At 36.0% G+C, this 14560-nt stretch overlaps 1 protein-coding gene across 9 annotated transcripts in view; it reads left to right on the top strand.

The window, feature by feature from the left end:
• The window catches only part of RPS6KA6 (ribosomal protein S6 kinase A6), a 199826-nt gene that overhangs the window by 152047 nt on the left and 33219 nt on the right, over positions 1 to 14560 (top strand). For 7 of the 9 annotated variants that reach the window (XM_041740158.1, XM_041740155.1, XM_041740161.1 and 4 more), the window contains 5 exons: positions 1034 to 1164; positions 1595 to 1717; positions 2343 to 2432; positions 3408 to 3566; positions 12048 to 12209. In XM_041740158.1, the coding sequence (XP_041596092.1) occupies positions 1034 to 1164; positions 1595 to 1717; positions 2343 to 2432; positions 3408 to 3566; positions 12048 to 12209 (665 nt within the window). The remainder of the gene's footprint in view (positions 1 to 1033; positions 1165 to 1594; positions 1718 to 2342; positions 2433 to 3407; positions 3567 to 12047; positions 12210 to 14560) is intronic. The other 2 variants (XM_041740156.1, XM_041740160.1) reach the window with 2 other exon arrangements.

Raw genomic sequence — 14560 nt, 5'->3', positions numbered from 1 at the left:
AGTTTGCAGAGGGTTGATTTGTTCTATATGAAAGTGTGGATCTTATATCCACAATGATGCCATATTGCTTGGGCATCATTCAAGCAGAGGATTTAAATAGGAAATATTTATCAGGGAAGCAAGGGCTTAGGAAAGGGTAAAAATCTTTCCTGTTTTAAGGACAAACAGTGTATGTTCTCATTCATTTGGGGAATATGAATAATAGTGAAAGGGAATATAAAGGAAGGGAAAAGAAATGTTGGGAAATATCAGGAAGGGAGACAGAACATAAAGACTCCTAACTCGGGGAAACGAACTAGGGGTGGTGGAAGGGGAGGAGGGCGGGTGTTGGAGGGGAATGGGTGACGGGCACTGAGGTGGACACTTGACGGGATGAGCACTGGGTGTTTTTCTGTATGTTGGTAAATTAAACACCAATAAAAGTTAATTAATAAAAAAAATAATAAATAAATAAATAAAAAAAAAAGTCTTTTGACATGCTAATACATTATAGGGTAAGGGGTAGGAGGTAAGATGAGATATATCAATGATTCTTTCTTTTAAGATTTTATTTATTTATGAGAGAGAGAGAGAGAGAGAGACAGAGAGGCAGAAGGAGAAGCAGGCTCCATGCAGGGAGCCTGAAGTGGGACTCCATCCCGGGTCTCCAGGATCACGCCCTGGGCTGAAGGTGGCGCTAAACCGCTAAGCCACCAGGGCTGCCTATATCAGTGACTCTTAAAATTTATAATTTAATGAGGTCTACTTATAGTAGCATCTACTTCATATATCCATTTAACAATTATTTAATACCAACAAATATTGAACCTATTAAGCAGTGAAAATGCAGCAGTAAACAGAATGGGCAAAAATTGTAATCCATGGTGCTTGCATACTAGTGTGGGGAGACAGATAATATGCAATAAATGAAACACATGATATACTATGTCTGATGGAAACATTTAATGGTTTCTTTTATGCTTAAAGAAATGCTAACATTTCATATCATAGAATTTTGTGTAGTTCTAATTGAATACAATTATTTGGACATTAGATTCTCCTGGTTTGCCAGCTAGTGCTAACGCTCATCAACTCTTCAAAGGATTCAGCTTTGTTGCAACGTCTATTGCAGAAGAATATAAAATCACTCCTGTCACAAGTGCAAATGTGTTACCAATTGTTCAGGTAAATTCCACTTAATCAGATAATTCAATATAGGGATAACTTTTTTTCAGTTATTGCTAATGGATTTACACGAATTTAGGTGATTTTTAACTTCTTAATTTATCTCTGTATATAATATGATTTAAAGATGTCTCTATGGTTTGAGAAAAATGCATTAGTAGTATCCTTTAATTAAATTTATGTAGTGTCTTCTGACAAAAATAATGGAATAACAGTGTTTAAGCTAGTTGGTTTGTTGTTTTGGCTTTGGGGATCTAAAAAACCTAACATTTAGGATCAGCTCAGAATCTCCTTAAACCATTTGCAAATACTGATAAAACCTCTCTCTATAATGAATTTTTAAAAGATTTCAGGCTGATGCATATTTAGGAGAGAAGATAAAAAATGTGAAAATATTTCATTCTCCTTAATATTTTACCTTAAAAAATAGATAAATGGAAATGCTGCACAATTTGCTGAAGTATATGAATTAAAAGAGGATATTGGTGTTGGCTCCTATTCTGTTTGCAAGCGATGCATACATACAGCTACCAACATGGAATTTGCAGTGAAGGTATTATCTCTGAGCCTAACTTGTTTGTTTGTTTTTATATATATAAGTTAAATTAAAGGTTAACTGACAAACATTTTTCAATGGAGCAAGTGGAGATAGCAAAGATGAGAGAGGAAGAGATTTTTCTCAAGTATCTAAATTCCAGTCAGTTAACATATATGGTAAAATTAGTTTCAGGTGTAGAATTTAGTGATTCATCACTTACATATATCCCCCAGTGCTCATCAAGATGGGGGAAAAGTCTTAAGACTTAATATTGTTATTTGAATTTATTTTGGAGGAATGGTATATTTCATGATAGTCTTGTTTTAAATAGCTTTATTTTAATATAGTATAAGATTGTGTAATTATGATAATTACTGTTAAATTTGGATTACATTATCAGTTGGCATAGCTTCAGTTAAGTGGAATATAATTTTAAGGAAAGTGTTCTGGGTTTTTTTAGTGTTCTGTTTTTTTTTAAGTTTCTGTTATAGGAAATTTTTAAATGTTAAAATAATATGAAATAAGCGTCAGTCTTGAGTTTTAAGTGTTTGCTTAAAATATAGTTATATTGACTATATTTCATTCATTTTTAGACAAAGACAATAATTTGGTTTTCTCTGAAAATTTTCTTATTTCTTAGATCATTGACAAAAGTAAGAGAGACCCCTCAGAAGAAATTGAAATTTTGATGCGCTATGGACAACACCCCAACATTATTACTTTAAAGGATGTAAGTATTTAAAATCTATGTATCAGCTAAGCTAATGAAGTTTTGACACTTTTTCTTTTTGAAATTATTCATTTTATGGTATATTCTACTTTTATACTATAAAACCTCAAAACTCTTAAATTTGCCACTTCACTTCTTTTTTTCCCCTGTGATTCTGTACTCCTACCCTTCTTTTACAAGATCAAAAGGGAACATGATGGTTGGTAAATGACAGTGTCTTGATGGCTTGAATATATTCTGGCTGGTCAACTAATCAACATTATAACCAGCACCATTTATTATCCGGTAGTACCTTAAATATAAAAGATATAGGAGAATTGGAATCTGCCAAATTCTAAAATATTTTACTTTCTTGATTATATAGCAAATGGCTATAGCATTGTGGATTGCTCCTTGAGTGAAACAGTATTATGCATTTTGATTAGTAATTTGTAAGCAGTATTTTGTTATAAACACACACACACATATGTGCACACATATCTGTATACACAGATATCTCACATGCCCTGAAAGACATGGTACACGTATTTTTCTTATTTATTCTCCTTAACATAGTATTTGAATTTGACAAATATTTAAGACACCATATTAGATAATGGACTGTGAGGATGATATTTAAAAACGATGTATTTACTGCCAGAAGGAAGATGGTTATTGGTAGAGAAGTGGCTATAATATAGTCAAATAGAGGATAGATGCCATTTGAGATGCCACAGAGATCTGTTGTTCCATTTATATCAGTTGATGAAGCATAATGTACAACTTCAAAAGTTAATGCAATGATATGTTTAACATGGTTTCAAGACTATGTAGAAAGTTATTTAGCCATTTTAATCTTCAGTGTAGACTATACTATATTAACAGTAACGGGATGATGTCCTTTAATAACAATAGAGGTTCACTAGAAAAGGAAAGTAAATATAATTTCAAAATTTCATAATTATAATTATAAATAATAATATTAATTTTTTTTAGGTTTATGATGATGGTAGATATGTTTACGTTGTTACGGATTTGATGAAAGGAGGAGAACTACTTGACCGTATTCTCAAAAAAAAATGTTTCTCAGAACAAGAAGCTAGTGATGTATTGATTGTAATAACTAAGACAATTGACTATCTTCATTGTCAAGGAGTAAGTTGTAGTTATATTCTCCTCTCTTCAATTTTGGGACTTATAAATCTTCATAAAATTATATCTAGCAGATGCCACACAAAATGAGTTTTTGAATAAATGAACTGTTTCCTGTAAATATATTTCTTTAAATTTTATTATTGGAGTTCAATTTGCCAACATATAGCATAACACCCAGTGCTCATCCCACCAAGTGCCCCCCTCAGTGCCTTCCCAGTGACCCCAACCCCCCGCCCACCTCCCTTTCCACTACCCCTTGTTCATTTGCCAGAGTTAGGTGTCTCTCCTGTTTTGTCATCCTCATTGACATTTTCACTCATTCTCTCTCCTTTCTCCTTTATTCCTTTTCACTAATTTTTATATTTCACAAATGAATGAGATGATATAATATTTGTCCTTTTCCGATTGACTTATTTCACTCAGCATAACACCCTCCAGTTCAATCCACGTCAAAGCAAATGATGGGTATTTGTCATTTCTAATGGCTGAGTAATATTGCATTGTATACATAGAACACATCTTCTTTATCCATTCATTTTTGATGGACACCGAGGCTCCTTCCATAGTTTAGCTATTGTGGACATTGCTGCTAAAACATCGGGGAACAGGTATTCCAGCATTTCACTGTATCTCTCTCTTTGGGGTAAATCCCCAGCAGTGCAATTGCTGGGTAATAGGGCAGATCTATTTTTAATTCTCTGAGGAACATCCACAGAGTTTTCCAGAATACACCAGTTCACGTTCCCACCAACAGTGCAAGAGGGTTCCCCTTTCTCCACATCCTCTCCAACATTTGTTGTTTCCTGTCTTGTTAATTTTCCCCATTCTCACTGGTGTGAGGTAGTATCTCATGGTGATTTTGATTTGTATTTCCCTGATGGCCAGTGATGCGGAGCATTTTCTCATGTGCTTGTTGGCCATGTCTATGGCTTCCTCTGTGAAACTACTGTCCATGTCCTTTGCCCATTTCATGATTGGATTGTTTATAGACCTTGGATACTAGCCCTTTATCTGATAGGTCATTTGCAAATATCTTCTCCCATTATGTAGGTTGTCTTTGAGTTTTGTTGACTGTTTCTTTTGCTGTGCAGAAGCTTTTGATATTGATGAAATTCCAATAGTTCATTTTTGCTTTTGTTTCTCTTGCCTTCATGGATGTATCTTGCAAGAAGTTACTGTGGCCAAGTTCAAAAAGAGTGTTGCCTGTGTTGTCCTCTAGGATTTTGATAGATTCTTGTCTCACAATTAGATCTTTCAACCATTTTGAGTTTATCTTTGTGTATGGTGTAAGGGAATGGTACAGTTTCATTCTTCTGCATGTGGATGTCCAATTTTCCCAGCACTATTTATTGAAGAGACTGTCCTTTTTCCAGTGGATAGTCTTTCCTGCTTTGTCGGATATTAGTTGACCATAAAATTGAGGGTCCATTCTGGATTCTCTATTCTGTTCCATTGACCTATGTTTCAGTTTTTGTGCCAGTACCACAGTGTCTTAATGACCACAGCTGTGTAGTACAACCTGAAATCTGGTACTGCGATGCTCCCAGCTCGTTTTTCTTTTTTAATATCCCCGTGAATATTCGGGGCCTTTTCTGATTCCACACAAATCTTAAGATGATTTGTTCCAACTCTCTGAAGAATGTCCATGGTATTTTATAGGGATTGCATTAAATGGGTAAATTGCCCTGGGTAACATTGACATTCTCACAATATTAATTCTGCCAATCCATGAGCATAGAATATTTTTCCATCTCTTTATGTCTTCCTCACTTTCTTTCAGAAGTGTTCTGTAGTTTTTAGGGTATAGATCCTTTACCTCTTTGGTAAGGTTTATTCCTAGGTATCTTATGCTTTTGGGTGCACTTGTCAATGGGATTGACTCCTTAATTTATCTATCTTCAGTCTCATTGTTAGTGTATAGAAATGCTACTGACCTCTGGGCATTGATTTTGTATCCTGCCATGCTACCAAATTGCTGTATGAGTTCTAGCAATCTTGGGGTGGAGTCTTTTGGGTTCTCTATGTAGAGTATCATGTCATCTGCGAAGAGAGAGAGTTTGACTTCATCTTTGCCAATTTGCATATCTTTTATTTCTTTTTGTTGCCTGATTGCTGAGGTGAGCACTTCTAGTACTATGTTGAATAGCAGTGGTGAGAGTGGACATCCCTGTCTTGTTTCTGATCTGAGGGGAAAGGCTGTCAGGTTTTCCCCATTGAGAATGATATTTGCTGTGGGCTTTTCATAGATGGCTTTTTGGATGCTGAGGAATGTTCCCTCTATCCCTACACTCTGAAAAGTGTTGATCAGGAATGGATGCTGTCTTTTGTCAAATGCTTTCTCTGCATCTATTGAGAGGATCATATGGTTCTTGTTTTTTCTCTTGCTGATATGATGAATCACATTGATTGCTTTAGGAGTGTTGAACCAGCCTTGCATCCCGGGGATAAATCCCACTTGGTCATGGTGAATCATCTACATAATGAATTGTTGGATCCCATAGGCTGGTATCTCGTTGAGAATTATTGCATCCGTGTTCATCAGCGATATTGGTCTGTAATTCTCCTTTTTGGTGGGGTCTTTGTCTGGTTTTGGAATTAGGGTGATGCTGGCCTCATAGAATGAGTTGGAAGTATTCCATCTCTTTCTATCTTTTGGAACAGCTTTATTATAATAGGTATTGTTTCTTCTTTACATGTTTGATAGAAATCCCCCGGGAAGCCATCTGGCCTTGGACTTTTGTGTCTTTGGAGGTTTTGGATGACCGCTTCAATTTCCTCCCTGGTTATTGGCCTGTTCAGATTTTCTATTTCTTCCAGTTCCAGTTTTCGTAATTTGTGGTTTTCCAGAAATGCACCCATTTCCACTAATTTAGTGGCATATAGCTGCTCATAATATGTTTTTAAAATCGTATGTATTTCCTTGGTATTCATTGTGATCTCTCTTTTTTCATTTGTGATTTTTTTAATTTGAGTCTTTTCACTTTTGTTTTTAATAAGGTTGGCTAAAGGTTTATCTATCTTATTCATTATTTTAAAGAGCCAACTCCTGGTTTTGTTAATCTGTTCCACAGTTCTCCTGGTCTCTATTTCATTTTGTTTTGCTCGAATATTTATTAATGCTCTTCTTCTGCTGGTTTAGGATCTATTTGCTGTTTTTTTTTTTTTCTAGCTCCGTTAGGTGCAAGTTTTATCTTTTGTATTTGAGTTCTTTCCAGTTTTTGGATGGATGCTTGTATTGTGATGTATTTCCCCCTCAGGACTGCTTTTGCTGTATCCCAAATATTTTGAACGGTGGTATCTTCATTCTTATTAGTTTCATGAATCTTTTTAATTCTTCTCAAATTTCTTGGTTGACCATTTCACCTTTTAGCAGGATGGTCTTTAACCTCCACGTGTTTGAAAACCTTGCAAATTTCTTCTTTTGATTTAGTTCTAGTTTCAAAGCATTACAGTCTGAAAATATGCAGGGGACAATCCCAGTCTTGTGGTATTGGTTAAGACCTGCTTTGTGAAGCAGGTCTATTGTGGTCTATTCTGGAGAAAGTTCCATGTGCACTTGAGAAGAATGTGTATTCAGTTGCATTGGGATATAAAGTTCTATAAATATCTGTGAAATCCATCTGGTCCAGTGTATCCTTTAAAGCTCTGGTTTCTTTGGAGATGTTGTGCTTAGAAGATCTGTTAATTGCAGAAAGCGCTGTGTTCAAGTCTCCTAGTATAAGTGTATTATTATCTAAGTGTGTTTTAATTTTGGTTATTAATTGATTGATTTACTTGGCAGCTCGCATAAATATTGATGATTGTTGGGTCCTCTTGTTGGATAGATCCTTGAAGTATGATATAGTGTCCCTCTTCATCTCTTACTACAGTCTTTGGGATAAACTTTAGTTTATCTGATATAAGGATGGCTACCCCTGCTTTCTTTTGAGGACCATTTGAATGGTAAATAGTTCCCCATCCTTATATTTTCAGGCTGTAGGTGTCCTTACGTCTAAAATGAGTCTCTTGTAGACAGCAAGTAAATGGGTCTTGCTTTTTTATCCAGTCTGAAACACTGCGCCTTTTGATGGGGTCATTAAGCCCATTCACATTAAGAGTTTCTCTTGAAAGATATGAATTTAGTCTCATCATGATACCCATTCAGTCCCTGTTTTTGTGGATTGTTTTCTTGGACTTCCTCTTTCTTTTACAGACCTCCCCCTTAATATTTCTTGCAGAGCTCGTTTGGTGGTCACTTATTTTTTCAGTTTCTGCCTATCTTGGAAGCTCTTTATATCTGCTTGTATTCTGAATGAGAGCCTTGCCAGATAAAGTATTCTTGGCTGCAGGTTCTTCTCATTTAGGACCCTGAATATATCCTGCCAGCCCTTTTTGGCCTGCCAGGTCTCCATGGAGAGGTCTGCTGTTAACCTAATACTTCTTCCCATAAATTTTAGGGATCTCTTGTCTCTTGCTGCTTTAAGGATCTTCTCTTTTTCTTTGGAATTTGCAAGTTTCACTATGAAATAAATATCAGGGTGCTGAGCAGTTTTTATTGATTTTAGGGGGGATCTCTCTATCTCCCTATCTCCTGGATCTGAATGCCTGTTTCCCTTCCCAAGTTAGGGAAGTTCTTAGCTATAATTTGTTCAAATAAACTTTCTGGTCCTCTGTCACTTTTGGTGCCCTTTGGGACCCCAATTAGAGTTTTCCTTCTGAGTCTGTCATTACTTCCCTTAACCTTTCCTCATGACCTTTTAATTGTTTTTTTTCTTTTTTTCCTCAGCTTCCTTCCTTGCCATCAACCTGGCTTCTATGTCACTCACTCAATCTTCTACCTTTTTAAGCCTCATCATTAGGACCTCCAGTTTGGATGGTATCTCATTTAATTAATTTTTAATTTCGGCCTGATTAGATCTAAATTTTGCAGTCATGAAGTCTCTTGAATCCTTTATGCTTTTGTCCAGAGCCACCAGTAGGTTTACAATTGTTCTTCTGAATTGGCTTTCTGACATTGAATTGTGATCCAAATTCTGTAATTCTGTGGGAGATAGTACTGTTTCTGATTGTTTTGGGTGGATTCTTTCTTCTCTTTATTTTGCTCAGTGCAGAGTGGCTAAAAACAAGTTGTACTGGGAAAAGGAAGGAAAAAGGGAAGAAAAAAAGGGGGGAAACAAACAAAAAACAAGAGGGGTAGCCTCTGATTCTGTATACTGTAAGTCCCTCGACTTCCCCTGTAGCTTTCCAGTGCTGCTTCGTCAAGAACTTGCTCTTCCCTGTCCTTCCAGCTGGTCTATTGGGGGAGAGGCCTGCTCTGATGATTCTGCCAGGTGCACAGTTCAATGCTAGCTGTTTATCCTGTGAGGCCCCTGCTCTCTGGTGGCCCTACTCAGTCCCAGGCACAAGGTGACACCAGGGAACAACAACAGTGGCTGTGGCCAGCTCTCCAGCTCTGGAGTCAGCTCCAGCGGTAACTATCGCAGTCTCTCAGTTCACAGGGAACTGGATGCTCCTGGAGCAGGGGCAGCAGGAGCGTCCTCACTGTCGTGTGTTCTCCCAGCCTCCACTTGTCCCAAGGGGAGCGCCGAATCCTGGGCTGTGTTCCTGGTGCCTTGTGCTCCAGGGTCTGTGCTGCTGGAATCTCACTCCCAGGGCCAGGTAGTCCCCTCTGCGTGGAGCCGCCACCTGAGCCGCTGCCTCAGCTGTTCCCAGCCATGCTGTAACATATATTTCTATAAAGAATATTCTAATAAAACTCATAATATATTAAAAGTTTAGATATTGGAAATTGGGTAATACTTTATTCTCTTAACTCTCCCTGTTTCCCTGATTTAAAAGCATATTAATTTTAAAAAATGGTTTGAATTTAATTGTATCTAACCTTGACTTTGAAATTATTAACCTTAATCAAACTTAAAAAGTCAAAAGAAGTGTCCAGGGAAATGTTGTATTATTCAAATTATGCTGCATCTTATATATAAATTTCTGGCAGTAAAAGAACTCTATATCTTTTGGGGGGTTTAGGTGTCATTCAATGTAACATTATTTTCATGTGTACAACAGTGATTCAACAACTCTATACATTAGGTTGGACTCACCACTACCATTCTGGTAGTTTTAAGGTGATACCTCATTGTGTTGATTTGCATTTTCTTGATGATGAGTGATACTGAACATCTTTACATGTGCCTGTTGGCCATCTATGTCTTCTTTGAAAATATGTCCAGAGGACTATATATCTTGACCTTGCCAACCCCTCTTCAAAATACAGTAACAAATTTGGATTCTAAACATTTGAAATATTAATATATTAAAATTTGTGGTGGATGTTATTTTGCTTCCAGTATCTTCATAAAGAAAGCAAATGAATTGAGTTATGAAAAAAGGTCAATTTTATTTGTGGTCAAATAAAAAGGTCAATTTGTGGTGGATGTTATTTTGCTTCCAGTATCTTCATAAAGAAAGCAAATGAATTGAGTTATGAAAAAAGGTCAATTTTATTATATACAGCTATACAAGGAAACAGTCACAAATAATTTAAAATTTTAAATTTGAATAAGTTGTAATAGTATATATGTACTCACTTAAGTATAAACAGTTAAAAAATGGACAATTCAGAATTAGCACAGTGAAAATTCAATAGGGGCCCTTCTTAAAATTAAGAAAAATAAGCCAGTACTTATTGTGTGGTTTAAGAGAGAATCATAGTGCTAAAGGAATAAATCTACTATAGTTTAATCCTTGATTGTCTTCATCAACACTGTAAAATAAAGGGTGATCAGGATTTTTGAGAAAAGTTAAATAACTATTTTTTGTTTGTTATTTTAGAAACCTTCAGATTCTTACATCAATTAAATAAACCAATGACATATTGAGCATTTCTACATGCCAGGCATTGTAAAAAGTGTTGCAGATTCAAGCATGAGTAAGACTTGGTCCTTGTCTTTTAAAAACGTTTAGTGTAGTAAAATGCTGATCAAAGATAGGTCTAGAATACATGAAGTAGATAATATTAGTAGGAAAATCATCACATAGAGAAATTCAGAATATTTTCCATTTCTAGCATTTCATTTGGTTTTAATTGTTTCTGTTTTTCTTCTGAGAGTTTCTTTTTTTCTAAAGATTTTATTTATTTATTCATGAGAGACACAGAGAGGGAAGCAGAGACATAGACAGAAGGAAAAGTGGGCTCCCTGTAGGGGGCCCGATTTGGGAGTCGATCCCCAGACCTGGGATCAGGACCCGAGCTGACAGCAGCTGCTCAACCACTGAGCCATCCAAGGGTCCTTCTTCTGAGAGTTTCATGCACTGAAAACATGGCTGTGTTTTACTTCATTAATATAGTTATAATAGCCACTTTATTTTTAATATTTATTTTATATTTATTTGTTTTATGAATTTTGAATCATACCTTTTCATTGAGATATAATTGGCATGCAACATTATGTAAGTTTAAGATGTATAACGTGTTGATTTGGTACATTTATGTATTGCAATATGATTACCACCATGACATTAATTAGCACCTTCATCACTTGTAATAATAACCATTTTAAAATCCTTGTCTGTTAGGTCCAATGCAGTTCATCATGGGGTTGAGATTGATTTATTTTCTCTTTTCTTGAAACTTTGTTCCATTTTCTCAGTTCTTTGTATATCAGATAATTTCGGATTATATACTGCACATTTGAATATTAAATTACAGAAGTTTTTTGTATTCTTATTTTTTCTTCAATGATTGTTTTGTTTTGGTGGATAATTTTCAGGTCAGGGTTTGCACTGAAAACTCTCCTTTTTGAGCAGCTCTGGTTTTTGTATCTTTTGTCTTTGTATGATTTACATTGAGCCTCTTCTATACATTTGTGATTCAAGGGTCAGTTGTAGCTCTATTCCTTACAGACTTCCTCCCAAGCATTCACTGTTTCCTAGCATCTCTTTTCCATTCCTCCCAACCAGAAAGACTGTGGGCTTTCCCATATGTGTTTTCACCATCTCTGTGTGACATAGGAATTGCACTTAACCCTAGGCTAAGAGCCACAGATATAGGAAACGTACTTATGGCTCCCTATGTTCTTTCCTTCAACAAAGTGCATACTTCCCATCAGAGTCTGTCTGCCTCTGTTTAGTCTCCAGTACCTTCAGGTAGTTGATTTTTTAATTGTATTCAAGTTTTAGAGCTGTCTACTGTGGAGAGGAGAGTGTTGAGTAGGGTCTTAGTCCATTATTTCCAGAAATGGAACTGAGAATTAAGTTTTGATATTCTGAGAGTGGAAATGATTTAAAAAATTGATGGCTTGAATGGAAACTGGGACATTTATTGGACAGAGATCATTTCTTCTGTATGCTTCAGGCTGTCAAGGCTATCAAGGTTGGAGGAAGTGTCATTTTTAAAATTCTATGATTTAGAAAGTTCCTTCTCCTGGAGTTATTTTAACTTAAAATGTTTTATTTCATAGATGTTTAGTTCACTATAGAAATTTATTTTTTTCTTTTGTGTTTAAGGTTGTTCATCGTGATCTTAAACCTAGTAATATCTTATATATGGATGAATCAGCCAATGCAGACTCCATTAGAATCTGTGATTTTGGGTTTGCAAAACAACTTCGAGGAGAAAATGGACTTCTCTTAACTCCATGCTACACTGCAAACTTTGTAGCACCTGAGGTATTCTTTAAAATCTTAATATTGGCTTTCTGTTATTTTCCTTTAGCTGAATATATATGATGTCATGGATATGTTACAATTGATAGGTAAAAGCTGAGTTATCTTATCCTTTCCCAACTGTAAAGCTCTTTAAGTCAGTGAATTCTGATAACCCCTAACGTAAAATATTCAGACTAGTAACTTGCATCTGGAAACAGCCTGAATGTATAATAATCAGACTACTCTTTTCTGTAGGGTTATATAATAGCATCAGAGTCATACATTTTTAGAGCTGGGATGAAGAATAGAGATAACCCCATCTTCAACATATTAAATATTCTAAATGATGAAATTGATGCTAAAAGTACTTAAATGACTTATTCAAGACCCAGCATTCATATAGTAATAAAGCAGGGATAGATTTTCAGGTATTTTGGTTTGTGCTGAGCAAGAGGTAATTTATGTTATTTAACATTATACATAACATATAAGGGCAATGCCACCCCTGATTATCTTTAAGATATAATTCCTGGAGAAAACAGCTCCACAGGGATCTTTATAAGCGGAGGGTTTTTTCTTGGCAAATAACATTCATATGTATATCTTACAGGGAAGAGTAGGAAAGGTGAGTCTGGAGAGGTTAAGGGGTATAAGCTTCACATTTTCAAGCTCCAACAGTCAGTTCTAATACTGGGGGTGGGAGCTTTGACAGTAGCAATCCCCACAGCAGTGAAAGTATACTTGACAAAAACTGAATTGGGGGGCACTTGGTTGGCATAGTCGGTTGGGTGATCAACTCTCAGCTTTAGCTAGGGGCATGATCTCAGGGTTGTGGCATAGAGCCACATGTCAGGATCCCGCTCAACATAGAGTCTGCTTAAGACTCTCTCTCCCTCTTCTGCCTTGCCCATTTCTCTCTCCCTCTAAAATAAATTTTATTTTTTATTTTTTAAAAGATAAACAATTTTATTATTGAATAAGCATTAAACCAAAATGTGAAGAGGCACATTCATGGATAAGCAATCTGTTCAAGAGACCAAAAAGAAATCTCACTCTTTTATATAACTACATGAACACAATCCATTCAATAAATAAAGTAGATTTTGCAATTTGGAGTCAAGTGACAACTGAAATTATGCCCATCTCCTCCCCGGAAATCAGGAGATACAGCATTACTTTCCTTGGTGATTACATTTCAAAGAGAAGGATCTCACCTCCTTGTGGAAGTATTCCAGAGTTTTGAGACTGTCTAGAGGTTTATTTAGCCATTAAAAATATTTATATGCATTCAAAAAGGACAGAGAAAGGTATTCCATGATATATTATCATGCAGAGAGTCTTTCTTTTCCAAAATTTCACTTGACCCATTTTGGATTTGATCTTGGAAACTGAGTTCTTTCCTGTTCACTGATCCTTTGCTGAAGAGGAGAAGTTTGAAAGCATTTCATTTTGCACATCCATTTAAAAATGATCCAAAATAGGCATTCATTAGCATTAGGTATCCTTGTACTCACATTAATTAGTTCAAATTAGTTTTTCCACATACACAAATATTTTTAAAAAGAGAAATGGATATTTTAAAGTGAGGGACACGTTCCAGAGACTCAGCAGTTTCTATCATTCCATGTAAGATTTTTTCATTATAGTCATACAGTCTTTGTTTAGACTATAGAATTTGAAGCAAGTTTCCACAGAGAAGCTTCATTAATTGCAAAAACCTTTTTGTGTGTGGTTGTGATGTTTTTCTTCTCTAAAACACATATATACACACTCTCTCTCCCTGGTTTGCAAGGAAGGAAAACTTTTAAAAATTTTCATTGTCTCTTCAATCCATCTGTTAGTGAATCAGTTCAGGCTTCCCTTTGAAAAGAACAGGGAAAATGTCAGCAGCTGGTGGAACATCTGCATGTATAGATGGGACCTACACATTATTCTACATTTTTAAGGATTTTTTATTACCGCAATGAGTCAAACATGGGCCTTTAAAATTTTTTTTTCATTGGAGTTCAATTTGCCAACATATAGCATAACACCCAGGACTCATCCCACCAAGTGCCCCACTCACTGCCCATCACCCAGTCACCCAATTCCCCGCCCACCTCCCCTTCCACTACCCCTTGTTCATTTCCCAGAGTTAGGTATCTCTCATGTTTTGTCGCCCTCACTGATATTTTCACTCATTTACTCTCCTTTCCATTTATGCCCTTTCACTAATTTTTATATTCCCCAAATGAATGAGACCATATAATGTTTCTCCTTTTCCGATTGACTTATTTCACTCAGCATCAATACCATCCAGGTCCCTCCAAGTCGAGGCAAATTGTGGGTATTTATTGTTACTAATGGCTGAGTAATATTCCATTGTATACATA

The sequence above is a fragment of the Vulpes lagopus genome, chromosome X (assembly GCF_018345385.1).
Source record: "Vulpes lagopus strain Blue_001 chromosome X, ASM1834538v1, whole genome shotgun sequence".
NCBI classification, from domain to species: domain Eukaryota; kingdom Metazoa; phylum Chordata; class Mammalia; order Carnivora; family Canidae; genus Vulpes; species Vulpes lagopus.
The sequence above is the reverse complement of the archived record's forward strand: the minus strand, read 5'-3'. Positions and strand labels throughout refer to the sequence as shown.